Source organism: Mustelus asterias, chromosome 18 (genome assembly GCF_964213995.1).
Source record: "Mustelus asterias chromosome 18, sMusAst1.hap1.1, whole genome shotgun sequence".
NCBI classification, from domain to species: Eukaryota; Metazoa; Chordata; class Chondrichthyes; order Carcharhiniformes; family Triakidae; genus Mustelus; species Mustelus asterias.
This window is the reverse complement of record NC_135818.1, coordinates 86,316,290-86,336,470: the sequence shown is the minus strand read 5'-3', so window position 1 is coordinate 86,336,470 and position 20,181 is coordinate 86,316,290. Positions and strand designations below refer to the sequence as shown.

The 20,181-nt window shown below is 44.6% G+C and overlaps 1 protein-coding gene across 1 annotated transcript in view; it reads right to left on the bottom strand.

Moving 5' to 3' along the window:
* The window catches only part of LOC144506781 (uncharacterized), a 31,763-nt gene extending 12,014 nt beyond the window's left edge, over nucleotides 1-19,749 (bottom strand). The window contains exons 1-6 of the mRNA XM_078233141.1: nucleotides 19,726-19,749; nucleotides 17,469-17,553; nucleotides 15,110-15,190; nucleotides 8,931-9,089; nucleotides 4,943-5,000; nucleotides 2,464-2,663 (exon numbers count right to left, since the gene is read on the bottom strand). Coding sequence (XP_078089267.1) covers nucleotides 2,464-2,663; nucleotides 4,943-5,000; nucleotides 8,931-9,089; nucleotides 15,110-15,190; nucleotides 17,469-17,553; nucleotides 19,726-19,749 — 607 coding nt within the window. The remainder of the gene's footprint in view (nucleotides 1-2,463; nucleotides 2,664-4,942; nucleotides 5,001-8,930; nucleotides 9,090-15,109; nucleotides 15,191-17,468; nucleotides 17,554-19,725) is intronic.
* Nucleotides 19,750-20,181: the final 432 nt, after the last annotated feature.

The following is a 20,181-nucleotide window of genomic DNA, read 5'->3' as shown; positions in this document are numbered from 1 at the left end:
GTCATAGAAGACAGAGGGTAGCAATGGAAGGGTGTGCTTCTGAATGGAGGGCTGTGACAAGTGGCATTCCTCAGGGATCAGTACTGGGACCTTTGCTGTTCGTAATATATATAAATGATTTGGAAGAAAATGTAACTGGTTTGATTAGTAAGTTTGCAGAAGACACAAAAGTTGGTGGATTTGTGGATAGCAATGGGGACCATCGACCATCGACCATCGATCAGAGGATACAGCAGGATATAGATCAGTTGGAGACTTGGGCAGAGAGATGGCAGATGGAGTTTAATCCAGACAAATGCAAGGTAATGCATTTTGGAAGGTCTAATACAGATAGGAAATATACAGTAAATGGCAGAACCCTTAAAATTATTGATAGACAGAGGGATCTGGGTGTACAGGTACACTGGTCACTGAAAGTGGCAACGCAGGTGGAGAAGATAGTCAAGAAGGCATGCGGCATGCTTGCCTTCATCTGCCAGGGCATTGAGTTTAAAAATTGGCAAGTCATGTTACAGCTTTATAGAACCTTAGTTAGGCCGCACTTGGAATATAGTGTTCAGTTCTGGTCGTCACACTACCAAAAGGATGTGGAGGCTTTAGAATCATAGAAACTCTACAGTGCAGAAAGAGGCCATTCGGCCCATCGAGTCTGCACCGACCACAATCTCACCCAGGCCCTACCCCCATATCCCTACATATTTTACCCGCTAATCCCTCTAACCTATGCATCTCGGGACACTAAGGGGCAATTTTTTAGCATAGCCAATCAACCTAACCCACACATCTTTGGACTGTGGGAAGAAACTGGAGTACCCGGAGGAAACCCATGCAGACACGAGGAGAATGCGCAAACTCCACCCAGACAGTGGCCCGAGCTGGGAATTGAACCCAGGTCCCTGGAGCTGTGAAGCAGCAGTGCTAACCACTGTGCTACCATGCCGCCTTTGGAGAGAGCTCAGAAAAGGTTTACCAGGATGTTGCCTGGCATTAGCTATGAGGAGAGGTTGGAGAAACTTGGTTTGTTCTCACTGGAATGACGGTGGTTGAGGGGCGACCTGATAGAAGTCTACAAGATTATGAGAGGCATGGACAGAGTGGATAGTGAGAAGCTTTTTCCCAGGATGGAAGAGTCAATTACTTGGGGGTACAGGTTTAAGGTGCGAGGGGCAAGGTTTAAAGGAGATGTACGAGGCAAGTTTTTTTACACAGAGGATGGTGGGTGCTTGGAACTCGCTGCCGGGGGAGGTAGTGGAAGCAGATACGATCGTGAGTTTTAAGGGGCGTCTGGACAAATACCGAATAGGATGGGAATAGAGGGATATGGTCCCCGGAAGGGTAGGGGGTTTTAGTTCAGTCGGGCAGCATGGTCGGTGCAGGCTTGGAGGGCCGAAGGGCCTGTTCCTGTGCTGTAATTTTCTTTGTTCTTTCTGCTGAGAGGCACCATTGAGAGGGGTGCAGACTGGGCTCAAGGTAGTACACAGGGGATAAGCATTCCCTTTGGCTTTTGTACCATGAAACCTTTTGTCATTTAATATGTTTTGCCCTCTGCCTAATTTACTCTTGGGGGAGAATCTAGAAGTCTAAGGACCAAGTGCTGGAAATTGGGATTAGAATAGATAGGTGCTGATGGTAGGTGCATACACTATGGGCCAAAGGGCCTTTTTCTGTTCTGTAAAACTGACTTTAACTGGACGTCACTGTTTAAAAGTGAAGGGTTGCCCATTTAAGGCAGAGATGAGAAAAAGTACCTCACTCAAAAGTTGGAATTCTCTTCCTCAAAAGGTGATTAAGGCAGAGTCTTTGAATATCATTAAGGCAGAAGTAGATAGGTTCTGGGGATAGGCAGGAATATGAAGTTGAGATTGAAATTAGATCAGCTACGATCTTATTGAATGGCGGTGCAAGTTCGAAGGGCCAAATGGTCTACTCCTGCTTGTAATTTGTGTGTATGTATAGACATTATCCATGACACATATCCACTCCTGACTTCCACTGATCACATAATTCATACTCCGAGAACAGCAGAGGAAAAATCGTACCTCAACAATTTACACTTTCTACAATTTTCCACAATGGTTACTAGGATTCTAATTTTCTGTCCAAACTTTTTTTTAGTTTCCAAATGTCACCTTTAAGCAATCATTATTTACTACCATCTTATATACCAGTTGGTGAAGGATAGAATAGGAACCAATCTTTTATAAAGATTTATTGACAAATTTACAAATTACAAACATCCCAACCCAACAACCACAATTGCAGCCTGTGTGTATTTACATTTACAGTTAATGCCTAAAATTTGTCTACAATTAATAATGATTCATTTATGTTATAATGTTCTTATTAATAAATATTAATGAATCAAAATTAATGTTCTCAGTACCTCTCTTAAAAAAAAGTGCACACCCACTTAAGAAATGTTCCTAAGAAAAAAAACAAGCACTCGCCTGGAAAGGACATTACCTTGTTTTCCAGAGCAAGGCTGATAGCTTCTGCCCCCATTTCCTAATCTGCTACTGGTCAAACCAGTTGGGACCACAGACGGGTTCTCAACTAAACACACCTCCTCTTGATGATTAGGATCCATGTTATGTGAGTGTGCCTGTTCCACCTGAGCTGAATCCAATACGGACTGGCAGTCAGTCGTTGAGGGGTTTTCACTGCTGTAAGATATTGTGCATAAACACATTAAACCAGCCTTTTAATAATTAACACCAGGACCAGAATGTGTAATGCTTACAACAACATCAATGCACATATTTTCTTGGAGGAAAGGCATATTAATTCGGAAAATTGTAAAACTTGATGCATTTGAAGGGGTAGCTCGAAAAGTGCAGGCGAGAAAAAGGAACAGAAGGATGTAGGGTGGACAAAGGAAATACAGTATGAGGAGGGTTATGAAGAGCATAAACAACTGCACAGACCAAATGTACTGAATGGCCTGATTCTGTACTGTAAGTTCTATGTATAATTAATTTTCCAATATGAATAATTACAGTGAACTTCATTGGGACTTGGATGTCCTTGTTCATGAGTCACTGAAAGTTAACATGCAGGTACAGTAAGCAATTAAGAAGACAAATTATATGTTGAATTTGATTATCGGAGTAAAGTCTTACTGTAATTATATAAAGCCTTGGTGAGACTGCACCTGGAGTACTGTGTCCAGTTTTGGTCTCTTTACCTAAGGTAAAACTGACTTGCCATAGAGAGAGTGCAACAAAGGTTCACCAAACTAATTCCTGGGATAGCGGGATTGTCCCGTGAAGAAAGATTAATAGACTGGATAAAAGCTCTCTCCAGCTTTGACAGCTCTTTTCTCTCCTTACAGATGCTGCCAGACCTGCTGAGATTTTCCAGCATTTTCTCTTTTGGTTAATGGACTGGGCCTTTATTCTCTGGAATTTAGAGGAATAAGAGATGATCGCATTGAAACTTATAAAATTCTTACAGATTTCGGCAGGGCAGATGCAGGAAGAGTGTTTCCCCTGACAGAGGGATCTGAAACCAGGGGACACAATCTCAGAACAAGCAGCAGGACATTTAGGACTTGAGATAAAGAGGAATGTCTTCACTCAGAAGTTGGTGAATCTTTGGAGTTATTTTCCCCAGAGGGCTGTGGAGGTTCAGTCATTGAATGTGTCCAAGATAGAGATTGATAGATTTCTACATATTAAAAACAAGGGGATAGTGCAGGAAAATGGTTTAGAAGTAGAAGATCAACCATAATCTCATTAAAAGGCAGAATGGGCTCGAAAGGCTGAATGGCCTAGTCCTATTTCTTATGTTCTTAAAAGATAAAACACTCAGCTTGGTTCAGCTGGTTGTACGAATCATGAAGGCTGGTTGAAGCTCAACTCCAGGATTTAATATCATGATCACAAGGATTTGGTGGTGTAGTGAGTGGTTGTGTTCCTAGATTAATAACAAAAGCCACTAGCTTTCGGAGCGCTGCCCCTTCATCAGGTGAGTGGGAGTTCTGTTCACAAACAGGGCAGAGAAAAACACAAACTCAATTTACAAAATAATGGTTGGAAGGCGAGTCTTTACAGGTAATCAAGTCTGAAAGGTACAGACAATGTGAGTGGAGAGAGCGTTAAGCACAGGTTAAAGAGATGTGTATTGTCTCCAGACAGGACAGTTAGTGAGATTTTGCAAGCCTAGGCAAGTCGTGAGGGTTACAGATAGTGTGACATGAACCCAACATCCCGGTTTAGGCCGTCCTCCTGTGTGCGGAGCTTGGATATCAGTTTCTGCTCAGCAACTCTGCGCTGTCGTGTGTCGTGAAGGCCACCTTGGAGAACGCTTACCTGAAGATCAGAGGCCGAATGCCCGTGACCCGCTGAGCAGAAACTGATAGCCAAGTTCCGCACACATGAGGGAGGCCTCAACCAGGATCTTGGGTTCATGTCACACTATCTGTAATCCCCACGACTTGCCTGGGCTTGCAAAATCTCACTAACTGTCCTGTCTGGAGACAATACACATCTCTTTAACCTGTGCTTAACGCTCTCTCCACTCACATTGTCTGTACCTTTAAGACTTGATTACCTGTAAAGACTCGCATTCCAATCATTCTTTTGTAAATTGAGTTTGTTTTTATATGCCCTGTTTGTGAACTGAAATCCCACTCACCTGACGAAGGGGCAGCGCTCCGAAAGCTAGTGGCTTTTGCTACCAAATAAACCTGTTGGACTTTAACCTGGTGTTGTGAGACTTCTTACTGTGTTTACCCCAGTCCAACGCCGGCATCTCCACATCATGACCTAGATTAATAACCCAGAGTACATGAATTTAAACCTTTTTCTTGAGAATTTCTGTTTTGACTCAATCAGAATGATTCTGATGTGGTCCAGGCACAATGGAGACATCCTTCTGTACTGAAGTTTCTGTAACTATTAAAATCACACCAGCAGTTGAAACTTTAATCCTTCCCGCTTACCTTAAGTTACCAGCTGTTAGAAGGGATGGAGGCACAGCGAAAACCTTATAGAGAGTTTCTAGATTAGAAAAATCAAAAGCATGTAAATCAGTAAATGTTTGTGAGCAGCCTTTCTTCATTTATATAAATTATTGTTTGCTTTGACATTTGGTATTCTTGTGAATCTGTCCTGAGGGGTGCATGATGGAAAGCTTTGATAGCATGTCTCCTTTTTTCATCAATACTCAAATTTTGTAATACCAAATGATTATTAAATGTTCTGTTCTTTTGCGTCTCGTCATGTCAGCCCAGTGGAGCGGACATTAAGATTAAAGCAGCAATTACATATTATCAGCTGGGGATCAGTGGTGGCACTCTCTCTGCCTTTGAGCCATGTGGTTATGGGTTCAAGTTTCACTCCAGAGACTTAAGCACATATTCTGAGTTGATATTATCAGCATAGGTTTTAGGATATGCTGCACAGTCAGTGGGTACACCTTTCAACTGAGATGAATATGCCACCTCAAGTGGATATGAAAGATCCGAAGGTACTCTTTTTTTGAAGAAGAGCAATTCTTCCTGGTGACTTGGTCAATATTTATCCCACATCCAATTTTACACGATATAGATCATCCACTCAATGGCAATTAGGGATTGGCAATAATTGCTGCCCTTGGCAGCGATGCCCACATCCCATGAATGAATAAAAAGTGATTTGGCTTTCAATAACTGAATGATTCTTCATGGAATCATCCAAACACATAACATTGACAATCTTTCCTCTCGCTTGCATCAAAAGAAAGCCATCCAACAGGAGACAACAGCAACAAACTGGCAGTTATGGTTGCATGTTCTCACTTTATTGGAGGGTGATGTTACTGCCCTACCTACTCCACCTTCTCACTTTCCAATCACTCCAAATTCCACAATTTCTACTGATGCACATCCTGCAGATGGTGTAGGCAGAAACATCTTACTTTCCACCCTTCCCTGACCACCTATTCCCCTTTCAGATACATATGAACTGTGACTGGGCAGCCAGAGCTGGAAGAATAAGAACTGGAGGAGGAACAAGACACTGAAGGGGCATCGCTTGGTGAGGCCCCTGGAGGAAGATGTGATCGCTTGGTGAGGTCCCTGGAGGAAGATGTGATCGCTTGGTGAGGTCCCTGGAGGAAGATGTGATCACTTGGTGAGGCCCCTGGAGGAAGATGTGATCACTTGGTGAGGCCCCTGGAGGAAGATGTGATCACTTGGTGAGGTTCCTGGAGGAAGGTGTTGATAATGTTACATGTCCCAGCCTGAAATGATTTGCTCTCTTAAAAATTGGTGACATGGTCACTACAGATAGCATCACCTTCACCCTACTTTGTGGCTGCAGGTCCAGTTGCAAGAGGTGGCACAGATAGTACACACCTCCTTAGTGAAGCACAGACAGCAGATAAATTGCTTTTGGCTTCGGTATAACTAGGAGAGGTACTCTCAGTAAAACCAAAGTTGGCAAGGTCTCCTATTGAGAGTGCAGGTGTCACCAATTCTCTGGAGGTAAGCTGGGAGATGGGAGGCCTCTTAAAATGGAGAGCCTGACATCTTTCAGCCTCCACTGGTTATGGGAAACAATGGGAACCCCAGGCCAACTATCAACCACTTCCCACCCCCACTGGCATTTTACTGGCTTCCAGTAGGGGTCACATCTCCATTGGAAGACCACCAGGTAAGTGCAGGCAGCCTCCGGGGGGTTCCCAGTGACCAATCCTGAATGGTCACTCAATGAGGCAGGAATGACCACTCATGTGGCTACGGCATTGCAACTCGAGGATGCACTACCCCCCACCCCCCCACCACTCTCCACACATTCCCCAGGTGACCAGTTCCTGTCTCTCTCAGTAAAGAGGTACCTACTTCTCTTCCCTGCAACCGCAGCAGTGGTCAATCTTATAGTTGCGCTGCCAAGCTGCAGCCCTCTGGCTGGGCCAGCAGCTCTGGCTGGCAGGCACTATCCTCCACTTCTAGTAGAGGCCTCTGAAATAGCTGCTGTCTGTAAAATGTCACCCAGGCGGGGGGTGGGGGGTGCTCTCTGAGTTGTTAGCTCTCATTCTCTGTCCTGGTGACCGGACTGCTTAACTTAAAAAAGTTTAACCAATATTTCAGTGACTAACTTCCCAAAGCAGACAGTGGGAGCAATCTGTTAATTCATTCAACTGTAAAATAGGTAGATTTTAATCACAAAATAACATAGGGTTCTATAAATGAGCATTTGAGACATGACTTGTGGGTGAGTGTGGCGTACTTAGAGGAATACATAACTTTGGATCATTGGTTCCCAAAGCTCTCTCTGCCAGTGGAGTTTTTATACACCTCATTTCTGGGTCTGTTGTAAATTCCTTGACAGAGATCGGATCCCAATAGAATTAGTCAACAATTCCACTATCATCGTATCAGGTGGCTACCAAGGTGGAAGAAGGTGAATTAAATGGACTTTGGTCTTTTACTACGTAGCAATTCCTATATTCCCATGAGTGTAAAGATGGCCCTCCCTGAGACCGCTCCACCCTCTAACATAGGCCCTTCCTCCCTGAGGAGACAACCAATGTTCAAGGCGGTCGCCTATGACACTAAAAAAATGACTTTAAGAGAGGCCTTAACATCAGTGACGGATTAACTACCACCCAGACCCCTAGGCTGAGCTTTAGTAAGGCCCCCTGCCCCACCCTTCGTTGAATAGAATAAAGTGATGTTAAGTGATGTTAGATAACTTATATCGTTGTACTATGTATAATGTACTACATGTATAATATCATAAAGTTATATGAATCAATTACAGCTCTTTTATTCATTTATTTTTCATTTTCTTTACATTTGTACTTTAAAAAGCTTCCGTGTTTTTTGGTTTACAAAAGTGTTGATAACAGCATGTAAATCAACAGATCGAAGCGTGTCTGATTCAATGTGCATGAGTGCCAGATGACTAAGTTTCTCATCGCTCATTGTTGAGAACAAATAGATTTTGATCCTCTTCAGTGCCGAAAATGAACACTCACCTGAACAGTTAGTGATTTTTTTTTGCTCTCGGGGCTCCCCTCCCTCCCGGGCCCCTACGCTTAAGCCTACTCAGCCTAATGGTTAATCCACCACTGCTTAACATGGATGTTGCCCCAGTAATAAATTGGTCAGATTTGCACTGTTTGGAATATGGAACAGGACAGCTCAGGAACAGCCGCTTCGGCCCACGATGTTGTGCCAAACATGTCAAATGTGGACTTGCCTAATATCAGCTGTTCTCAATTAACTCTCCCTAGCTCCTGCCTCATACTGTCATAATTTGCCCTCCCCCAATTTAGTACCTTCCAGCAAGATCCTGACTGATCCTTATTCATAGCTATCTTAAAAGTTAAGGAGTTGTGGTCACCTTTTCCAAAATGCTGTCCCACTGAAAGGTCAGTCACCTGGCCAGGCTCATCAGCCAATCCAAGGTCCAGTATGGCCCCTCTGCTAGTTGGACTGTCCACATACTGTTTCAAGAGATCCTCTTGGATGCACCTAACAAATCCTGCCCCATCTAATCCTCTTGCTCTAAGTAAGTCCCAGTCAATATTGGGGAAATTAAAATCACCCACTATGCCAGCCCTGTTGTTACTGCATCTTTCCATAATCTGCCTACATATTTGTTCCTCAATGTCCTCAGTGTTAATGGCTGTAAAGGGGCTTTACCCCATTAACTGATAGATCTTCTTTGTTGCTTGCAGTTGTCTGCCACATGTGCCAGCACAACAGTGACAAAATATTCCTTGGATGTGAAGAGACTTTAAATGTCTTGAGGCATTATAGAAATGTAAGTTCGCTCTCATCTTACGAGTTCAGATATTGCATACACCCACCTGGTCACAAAGAAGATTTAGAGATTGATAGACTTAAAAAAATCTTACGAGGTGCTACACAACTGGGAGTGTGTGGTGAACTGAGATGCATTCCCTTCTGATTTAAACAAATTCCTCAAATTTTCTCTTACCTCTTCTGGCTGTTCTCAAGTCCCTGTTCTGCACATGGTCAATAATCGGAAGCTTTGTTTTTCGAATGGGATAGAAGCGTGCTGATGATGTCAATGACTGTGGCTTTAAGTGAGATGTTTTCAGGTTGTCAGTCTGTTTTTTGGGAACCCACTCAAATCCTGAAGGATCAAAGAAAAAGGTCACAAGTGCTTTTGTTTGAGCTAATTTCTCAAATTCTAGAGTATGTGCAGGATTTGCAGAAATTGTGGGTGACAGCAGCATGCCTGGGAGCAGTTCTTTCCTGGGTGAAATAGAGAGGGATAGCAAGAGAGGGTTTACCTATGGTACATTGAGGTCAAATCCAGCCCAGTCAAATGTGAGAATCCTTCTCTGTTAGTTGTAATATGCAATGGGAATCGATCAGTCTTCATCCTGTGCCTAAGAGAGGCCACAGAATGGAGAGATGGGTTGGTGCATTGGAGGGAGGTGAAGGTTAGTGCAGAATCTATCAGGAGCTTTGCCCTGCATCGTACCGTGCTGAACCTGACCAGGCCGTGCTAGGTACTCAAACTGGTTGTGCAAAGTGTAGATGCTCCAGTGTTTAGCATTAACATCCATCATAACATCCTAATCAAAGGAAGAAACACAGGGAAAAGAGTGGGCCATTTGGCTCCTTGAAACTGCTCTACCATTCAAATAGAATGTGGTTGATCTGTGCCTAAACTCCATTTCCCCGCACAAGGTGCAAGAGAAATTATGACACAAAAGCATTGTGCTGAATCATGGCATGTTGATGCTTATGTTCCACATGTGTCTACTCTTTATTCTCACATCCTCTTATTTTTCCATATCCCTTTATTCCTTTTGCCTTCAATTACCTGAATATACCTCATATTGACTGATATGGACCTGCTTCAATCACACATAACCGCAGAGGCCACACAAAGCAGCCTTAAATCCAAAGTAGTTGACTGTTCTTCATTGGGTTCAATGGGTCATTTTGCACATGCTGTTGTGTCATGAGGATTCGGTGAACAGGGCCATATTGTCTGAGCAAACCCCCACTGTCAGCTCAGTCAGTAGTTTCGATTACCTCAGGTTATGCAAACAATGATAAACACTGTTCAAAGTTCATCCTGATAGTTCTGGTGTAAATACAAATCTCCCAAGGTTCAATCCCGTGTTATATGTTAATTTAGTTGCTCTAATTTGGGTAGTGATGTGCGATTAAATCACTCGGGATGCTGTACGTACCCAGGAAATAAAGGCTTTTATTAGTAACAAGAATGGAGCACACTATATTACAATACAATCCCAGACTAAAGGGTCACCAGGCAGTGCAGTGACCTTTATACTGCTACAGGTAGGCGGAGCCAACTGGAGTGTACCACAGAACAATACCAACAGGTAGAACACCCCAACCCTAACCCCAACAGTGTCAACAGTAGTATATACACGAGATACCCATAGTGCTAACCATCTATGGTTCAGTACCCATAGTGGTAACCATCTATGGTTCACCACATTCACCCCTCCTTTAAGACAAAAGGCCAGTGGGGCAAACAAAAGAAGAGAAGGAAAGAAAATAAAAACAGTGCAAACTGTCCATAATTTCACAAGTTCAGTCTGATCGGAGGGCTGCACCGTCTCTGTGACCTCCTCAACACTGGCGGTAGCGCCGGTTCTGGTGACCGTGATGACCCTCTCACCAAAACGGTGTCCAGAGACTCCTCCAGCTCCTCACGGACAGGTGGACCAAGAGGTGGCGATGACCTCCTGGACGCGAGCACGTCCCGAGGTGGCGACAATCCTCTGGACTCGGGCAAGCTGTACATGGGAGTAAGAGGGTTAAGTGGTGGTCCCGATACTGCCTGCGCCGTGTCAGGAGGGGAGATAAAGGTCAAGGGGTCCCTAACCAGGGGTGCGGGAGCGACAGGGGTTTCCAAGTCCCCTGCAGGCGCCAGATCTCGAATAGAGACCGTGTCCTCTCGCCCGTCAGGATATGCCACATAGGCATATTGAGGGTTGGCATGGAGGAGATGGACCTGTTCAACCAAAGGGTCGGACTTGCGGGTCCTAACATGCCGCCGCAGGAGGACAGGTCCTGAGTACATCAACCAAGACGGCAGTGAGGTCCCAGAGGAAGACTTCCTAGGGAAGGTAAACATCCGCTCATGTGGGGTAGCGTTGGTTGCCGTACACAGGAGAGACCGGATTGAGTGGAGCGCATCAGAAAGTACCTCTTGCCAACGGGAGACTGGAAGACCCTTGGACCACAATGCCAGTAAGACAGCCTTCCAGACTGTAGCATTTTCTCTTTCAACCTGCCCGTTACCCCTGGGATTGTAACTTGTAGTACGACTTGTGGCAATCCCTTTTGAGTGCAGGTATTGCCTCAAGTCGTCACTCATAAATGACAAGCCCCTGTCACTATGTATATAGCTGGGGTAACCGAACAGTGTGAAAAGATCCCTCAACGCTTTAATAACCATGGCAGCGGTCATGTCTGAACAGGGAATGGCAAAAGGGAATCGTGAGTACTCGTCAATCACATTGAGGAAGTACACATTCCGATCTGTCAAAGAAAGGGGGCCCTTGAAGTCCACACTCAGTCTTTCAAAGGGTCGAGTGGCCTTAATGAGATGTGCCCTGTCAGGTCGGTAGAAGTGCGGCTTGCATTCAGCACATACCTGGCAGCTTTGGGTTATTGACCTGACATCCTCCACTGAGTAGGGTAGATTCCGGGCCTTTATGAAATGGAAGAGCCGAGTGATCCCCGGATGGCAGAGATCATTGTGGAGGGCCTGTAATCGATCCTCCTGCACACTGGCACATGTTCCACGCGACAGGGCGTCTGGGGGCTCATTGAGCTTCCCCGGACGGTACATGATATCATAGTTGTAGGTGGAGAGTTCAATTCTCCACCTCAAGATTTTATCATTTTTGATCTTACCCCGTAACGTGTTGTTGAACATGAACGCCACGGACCGCTGGTCCGTGAGCAGGGTAAATCGTTTCCCAGCCAAGTAATGGCGCCAATGCCGTACGGCCTCCACAATGGCCTGAGCCTCTTTTTCCACCGCGGAGTGCCGAATTTCAGGGCCTTGGAGGGTGCGAGAGAAAAAGGCGACGGGCCTGCCCGCTTGGTTGAGTGTGGCGGCCAGGGCGAAGTCAGATGCATCACTCTCCACCTGAAAGGGGATGGATTCATCAACAGCGTGCATCGTGGCCTTCGCGATGTCAGCTTTTATCCCTTCAAAGGCTAAGCGTGCCTCTGCTGCCAGGGGAAAAGAAGTAGACTTTATAAGCGGACGGGCTTTGTCCGCATAGTTGGGGACCCACTGTGCGTAATATGAGAAGAAGCCTAAGCATCTTCTCAGTGCTTTGATGCTAGTGGGGAGGGGAAGTGCAAGGAGGGGACGCATACGGTCTGGATCAGGGCCAAGGACCCCGTTTTCCACCATGTATCCGAGAATAGCTAGGCGGCGCTTGCTAAAGACCCACTTCTCCCTGTTATAGGTCAAATTCAGGCGAGACGCAGTGCGTAAGAACTGTAGGAGGTTTGCGTCGTGGTCCTGCTGGTCATGGCCGCAGATAGTGACGTTGTCCAGGTACGGGAAGGTAGCCCGTAGCCCGTTTTGGTCCACTATTCGGTCCATTGCATGCTGGAAGACCGAGACCCCATTCGTGACGCCAAAGGGGACCCTTAAGAAATGATAGAGACGACCATCCACCTCAAAGGCCGTGTATTTTCGGTCCTCTGGGCAAATGGGGAGCTGGTGGTAAGCTGACTTCAAGTAGATGGTGGAGAACACCCGGTACTGCGCAATCTGGTTGACCATGTCAGATATGCGCGGGAGAGGATACGCATCCAGCTGCGTGTATCTATTAATGGTCTGACTATAGTCTATGACCATCCGGGGTTTGTCTCCAGTTTTAACCACCACGACTTGTGCTCTCCATGGGCTAGAGCTAGGTTGAATGATCCCTTCCTTGAGGAGCCGCTGAACCTCAGATCGAATAAAGATCCAATCCTCAGCGCTGTAACGCCTGCTCTTAGTTGCAATGGGCTTGCAGCCTGGCACGAGATTCTCGAATAAAGATGGCGGGGTGATTCTGAGTGTCGAGAGGCTACACGTGGAGCGCGCTGGGCAATTTGGAGGCTGCTGTTCTCCCACTGAAAGTGAAGGGAGTGGCCCATCGTACTGCAGGGTCACACTCCTCAGGTGGACCATAAAGTCTAGTCCCAGGAGTATCGGAGCACAAAGGTGCGGTAACACTAGGAGCCTGAAGTGCTCATAAACTGTGCCCCGCACCGTTAGGTTGACCACGCAGCTCCCGAGCACGGTAACAGATCGGGACCTCGACACCATCGAAATTGTCTGTCTGACAGTCTGTACTCGGAGTCCGCACCGTTTTACAGTGTCAGGATGAATAAAACTCTCTGTGCTCCCACTATCAAACAGACAATGAAATGGGCGTCCATTTACCTCTATGCCCATCATGGACTTGTCGAGTTTGTGAGGCTTGGCCTGGTCCAGGCCGACTGACGCCACAGTTGAGCCTGGATTGCAACTGCACGCAGCTGAGATGGTTGATGATGATGAAGATGACCCCTGCTGGTCGTCTGCGGTCGGTGCCGACCAAAATGGCTGCGCCCATGGATCGCACGTGGTCGGTGGCACTGAAAGTGGCGGCAGGTCGCATGCGTCTTGCGCCATTGTCATCAGGAATGGCGGCGTCCGTGAACCGCACATGGTGGAAGACCTTGATGAAGCCGGAGACAAGGAGACAGATTCTGGAGAATCACACGCCGCACTGCTATGCTTTGAAGGTGGTTTAGCTCTACATACTTTAGCATAGTGCCCTTTCTTCCCACACGCGGAGCAATATACCGTTCTGGCCGGACATCGCTGCCAAGGGTGTTTCGCCAATCCACAGAAATAGCACCGTGGGCCTCCTGGAGCTGCCGCCGTCGTCAGGTCCGAGGTTGCAGGCACGATCGCGCAGTTTCTCGGAGCCGCTGAGTAGTGTTGGGTCGGTGGCTGTACTTGCCACGATGTTCCCTCGTGGTCGGTGGGGTAGGTTTCTAGGCTTCTGGAGGCCGTTTCCATCGTGTCAGCCAGTTCCACCGTCTTAGCTAGGTCTAGGTTGCCTTGCTCTAGCAGCCGCAGGCGAATGTAGGATGAGCCGATTCCCGCCACGAACGCATCTCGGATCAAATCGTTAGTATACTAGGTCGCCGACACAGGCTTGCAATTGCAGGCTCTGGCTAGCTGCTGAAGTTCGCGCAGGTACTGCCCTGTCGTTTCACCGGGCTGCTGCCGTCGAGTGGCTAGAAGGTGTCGAGCATGAATCTCGTTTGGCGGTTTGTTGTACAGTTTCTTAAGCAGTTCGATGGCCCCTTTGTAGTCTGGGGCATCGAGGATTGATGAGTATACAGTGTCGCTTACCCTTGCGTGGAGGACCCGCAGGCTATCGGCGTCGTTTTGAATGGCCGTTGAGGCCTCAACATAATCTTGGAAACACTTGAGCTAATGATCGAACGTGTTCGACGCGCCTGCCGCACGCGGATCTAAGGTCAGTCGATCAGGTTTCAACAGTTGCTCCATGGTTCTTTTTTTTTCGTTAACCAAATTTGTTACTAATAAAATTGATGCGCGATTAAATCACTTGGGGTGCTGTACGTACCCGGGAAATAAAGGTTTTTATTAGTAACAAGAATGGAGCACACTATATTACAATACAATCCCAGACTAAAGGGTCACGAGGCAGTGCAGTGACCTTTATACTGCTACAGGTAGGCGGAGCCAACTGGAGTGTACCACAGAACAATACCAACAGGTAGATCACCCCAACCCTAACCCCAACAGTGTCAACAGTAGTATATACACGAGATACCCATAGTGCTAACCATCTATGGTTCACCACAGGTAGCAACATCGGCAGTGCTTCATAGTTGAGGTGTTTGTGGAGGATTTGCATCCAGTAACATGCAAGACAAGTACAGATTCTGGGAGAGGCTAAGCTTATACAAATAACTTCCTGGTGCTGACTGTTCAGTTTCATACACAAAGCAAGGCAGGTGGACAAGATGCTCTCATGTACCCAATCTAATAGGTTAGAACTAAATTCAAGGTCAGGCTCTAATTTCTCAATTTGCATTCTTCTGCTCTAAACATTTTTGATTTGAACTCACCGTATTTGGAATCATTTAAATGTTTCTTGTGAACCTGGGCTGAAAAGATAGAATCCGAATTCTGATCATCCTTTGTAATAACTGCAAAGGGATAAAAAGCAATGACTTTCAAAAGGCTGAGAAAGTACTACGTAATCAATCTTTTAGCTAAGTAAAAGCCCATGATATCACATAGAAACATAAAAGATAGGAGCAGGAGGAGGCCATTTGGCCCTTCGAGCCTACTCCGCCATTCATTACGATCATGGCTGGTCGTCCAACTCAGTAGCCTAATTCTGCTTTCTCCCCGTAGCCTTTGATCCCATTCGCCCCAAGTGCTATATCTAGCCGCTTCTTGAATACATCACACTTTAGGAAGGGTAACAGGTCTTGGAGATCATGAAGAGGAGGATCACAGGAACAGTATCAGGGATGGAGAATTTCTGTTACAGAAAGAAGCTGGAAAGCCAGGGTTGTTCTGAGAGAAGAGAATGTTTTTGTATCACAGTGACCACTCTGAAGCTTTAAAGCAAACTATTTCATTAGTAATTCAGGCTTTATTTTGAACAATGCTTTGAAGGTTCATTTTGAGGATAATTCCATACTTCACAATTTCCATGAAATCCATGAGATCACAAAATCGCCCCAGTATAGGAACGCCTACATATAGGAACAGGTGGACGCATTTAGTACTCTGAACCCCTGTTTGACTTTTCAATTAGATCATGGCTCATAGTTGATAAATATTTGGTATATAAAAGATATAGAACCAAGGTGCGTAAATTGAATTAAAAGCTAAGTTAAGTTTTGAAATTTCCAATTATTCTAGGCAACAACTTTCTCTGGAGACATACTCACTGAATCACAGAATTCTTATCATGCAGCAGGAGGCCACTTGGCCCATCGTGTTTGCACTGGCTCTCCAAATGAGCAAATTCCTTAGTGCCATTCTCCCTCCTTCTCCCCACAACCCTGCAAATTTCTCTTCAGATACAGAGTAATTTCCCTTTCAGCGCTTCAATTGAACTTGCCTTGACCACTCTCGCAAGTCAGTGCATTCTGGATCTGAACTATTTACTGGTGTGAAAAACTGTGATACAAAGGGGTCGCAGTCCAGATTTCAACTATCAGTTTGTGTGAAAAAGTGCTTCCTGTCTTCAGCCTTGGAGGGTCAAGCTCTAATTATTCCTCCCTGTACTGAATCCCTTCATATAGCCCAAGTATAGATTTGTTGGGGGAGCTAGAGTAAAGAAATTCCAGGGATGGCGGGACTGATGTATGAGGAGAGATTGACTAGGTTAGGATTGTTTTCGCTGGAGTTCAGATGAATGCAAGCTGTGCCCAGCATACCATCTAATTCTATCTTTTACTCTCGTTCTATGCTTCTAAAACTTCATTCTAACTCTTTTAAACTCTCTAACAATGGTTTAATGAAATTTCTGACAGATTTGGCTTCTTCCCCGCTGCTGTCAGACTTTGAATGGACTTACCTTACATTAAGTTGATCTTTCTCTACACCCTAGCTATGACTGTAACACTACATTCTGCACTCTCTCATTTCCTTCTGTATGAATGGTATGCTTTGTATAGCACACAAGAAACAATACTTTTCACTGTGTGTTAATCCATGTGACAATAATAAATCAAATCAAATCAAATTGAAGAATGAGGGGGGATCTCATCGAGACTTATAAAATTCTAACAGGTCTAGACAGGATAGATGCAGAGAGGATGTTCCCAATGGTGGGGGAGTCCAGAATCAGGAGTCACAGTCTGAGGATTCAGGGTAGACCATTTAGGAAAGAGGTGAGGAGACATTTCTTCACCCAAAGAGTGGTGAGCTGTGGAACTCATTATCACAGGAAGTAGTTGATGCCAAAACATTCAAGAGGCAGCTGGATATAGCACTTGGGGCAAATGGGATCAAATGTTATGGGGGAAAAGCAGGATTAGGCTATTGAGTCGGATGATCAGCCATGATCATAATGAATGGCGGAGCAGGCTCGAAGGGCCAGATGGCCTCCTCCTGCTATATTACCTTCTATGTTTCTATGTTTCTATACCAAAGCTTTGATGTGCACAGGAAGAATAAATTAAGAATGTTACTTTAAATTAGTCAGAAAAGTAGGGAGAGGATGAGAATTAAACATTAGTCAGTAAATGCTTTAAGATGCTATGGAAATAATTTGTTGAGTATTCAAGTTTAAACCTTTGTGCGTGTTTAGGATGAGATTGATTTCTAACATTATAGAGCGATGGTACTGGAGGATGAACATTGGCCTATTTGTATGATTTTTGGATGTTTCGATGGAATTGACCTTATCTTTTTAATACTATCAATGAGCTCAGGTCACTGCCAAATACAAAGTTGGTATCTTACTGTTTGTAGGGTGATGCAGTCTCATGTTTATTCCACCAGACACATAGTCATCATTCACAGCATCTTCACCGATCTCAAACCTAGCCTGCAATGTAGAAGTAAAGGTGAGTCGAAACATAAATAGAGTGAGCCTTTCACAAAAGCAGTTTACAGCCATTTACACTTTCAACTGCAGTCGCTGTTGTGATGTAGGAAATGCTGCAGTCAACTTGCACAAGTCAGATCCAGCAAGCACTCATCTGAAAATGGCTATAGCTAATCTGTTTTAGTCTTGCCAATTGAAGGATAAATATTAGCCAAAACACCAGGGAGAACACTTCTTCAATATAATGCTCTGGGGTTCATGGGACAGCAGTCAAGCCTCCGTTTTATCTGACAGTGCAGCATTCCCTCAGTACTGCAATCAAGTGTCAACCTGACTTCTGATTCAGAGCAAGATCGCCACCAACTGAGCCATAGTTGTACACAGAATCAGGATTCCAATACTTTAATCTAACTTTTAACCAGTGCTTCCTTTGGCTTCAGCTCCCTTTAAGTCCTATTGTCTTCCATTAGGTATTTGCATTTCCTCTGTTAAATTGTGATTTTCTGATGTTATGTCTGAGGAGAAACTCATTTGCCTAGAATGTATATAGAGTCATAGAGCCATAGAGATTTACAGCATGGAAACAGGCCCTTCAGCCCAACTTGTCCCTGCCGCCCCTTTCTTTTTAACCACTAAGCTAGTCCCAATTGCCTGCATTTGGCCCATATCCCTCTATACGCATCTTACCCATGTAACTGTCTAAATGCTTTTTAAAAGACAAAATTGTACCCGCCTCTACTACTACTTCTGGCAGCTTGTTCCAGACACTCGCCACCCTCTGTGTGAAAAAATTGCCCCTCTGGATCCTTTTGTATCTTTCCCCTCTCACCTTAAACCTATGCCCTCTAGTTTTAGCTCCCCTACCTTTGAGAAAATATATTGACTATCTAGCTGATTTATGCCCCTCATTATTTTATAGACCTCTATAAGATCACCCTTCAGCATCCTACACTCCAGAGAAAAAAAGTCCCAGTCTACCCAACCTCTCCTTATAACTCAAACCATCAAGTCCCGGTAGCATCCTAGTAAATTGTTTCTGCACTCTTTCTAGTTGAATAATATCCTTTCTATAATAGGGTGACCAGAACTGTACACAGTATTCCAAATGTGGCCTTACCAATGTCTTGTACAACTTCAACCAGACATTCCAACTCCTGTATTCAATGTTCTGACTGATGAAACCAAGCATGCCGAATGCCTACTTCCCCCAGCCCTGGTTCAATCTACCAAAATGCATCACCTCACAATTATCTAAATTAAACTCCATCTCCCACTGGCCCAATTGATCAAGATCCCACTGCAGTCCTCGATTACCTTCAAAAGGTTATATCAAAAGGTTCAGTCCATGCTACCCATGATTTTCTAACTATTTAAGAGAATTAAAAAAATTGAGTCGGGCAGGTCATTGAGAACAGAAATTCTGAAGATTACCGCTTCATTAATTTGTTTTAGGTTTAGAAAGAATTTACATTTATTTCACACCTTTCTTTCCCCAGAACTTTCTAAAGAACTCCAATGCAATACATATTAAATGCAGCCACTCATATTAAAATTACAGTATTGTACATTACCAGGACAACACTTAAAGACACAGTTGCTGTGGGTGAATAAACAGCACTTGTTTTAAGTTCTAGTCTATGTGTTGGACCATTTGTTCTTTGGCTTTCTTGAGCTTCCTACACTGGGTATAAACCTTTCTGCTGTTGGGGTTTGTGGTTGTGTGCAAAATGGCCAAAGTAACAAATCACTGACTTCAAAGTAATTCAAAATTATAAGTGAACTGTTTGGGGTGTGTATGAGACATAACAAAAACATAACTGTTTTTATTGAATCTACTTATAACCTTGTCTGCCTTGCCACCATAACATCAGCAGAAACCCTGGTTTCCATATGTGAATGGCGTTTCTATGAGTGTTGCACTGTCAGAGAAGGATAATCTCCAAAGAAGTTCACACCCATTATAAACACCATTTTTTCAAAGTCTTCATATATTAATGCAATAAATCTTTAATGTCCACTTATGCTTAGAAATCAAAGAGAACATTTGATGCAGGTACCTCTGAACTAGCAATATTTTCTTCAGTGCTCAAGGCTGGAGAGACCTTTGGGAGAAAGTGAAGACAGTTTAGGGTTAGTTACAAGCTACAATTGCTGTTTCAGAATTGCACAAACATCCTCATCTTCAGTTTCATGCATTACATAGAATTACCTATATTTTACAGCACACAAACAGGCCATTTGAACTAATAGGTTTATCCCAGTGTTTATGTTCCACAGGAGCACTGGGAAATAATTATATTTCATCCAGCACAGAGTGTGATGTTCTTCTACTTCCCAAGCAACCCCCATGAACCTACGTGATAGGACACTCTCTTCAGGGATAAAACACCATTTAGAATTGTTTTGTGAAAGTCAGGGGTGGATGTTCTTTGTCTGTCATTTCCGAAGTCATTTTGTGTGATTGGTTAACTGCCTTTCCTCCAAATTCTCACTTGGTTTTACTCTCAGGGCCCCCTGTGTAGTATGACTGTAATCTCCCTCAATAAGGAGGTGCCATATCAATGCTTGGTCTATTTCATTACAATGAAGCCCAAACTGAAAACAAGTCTACTCTTCTCTAACACTCTG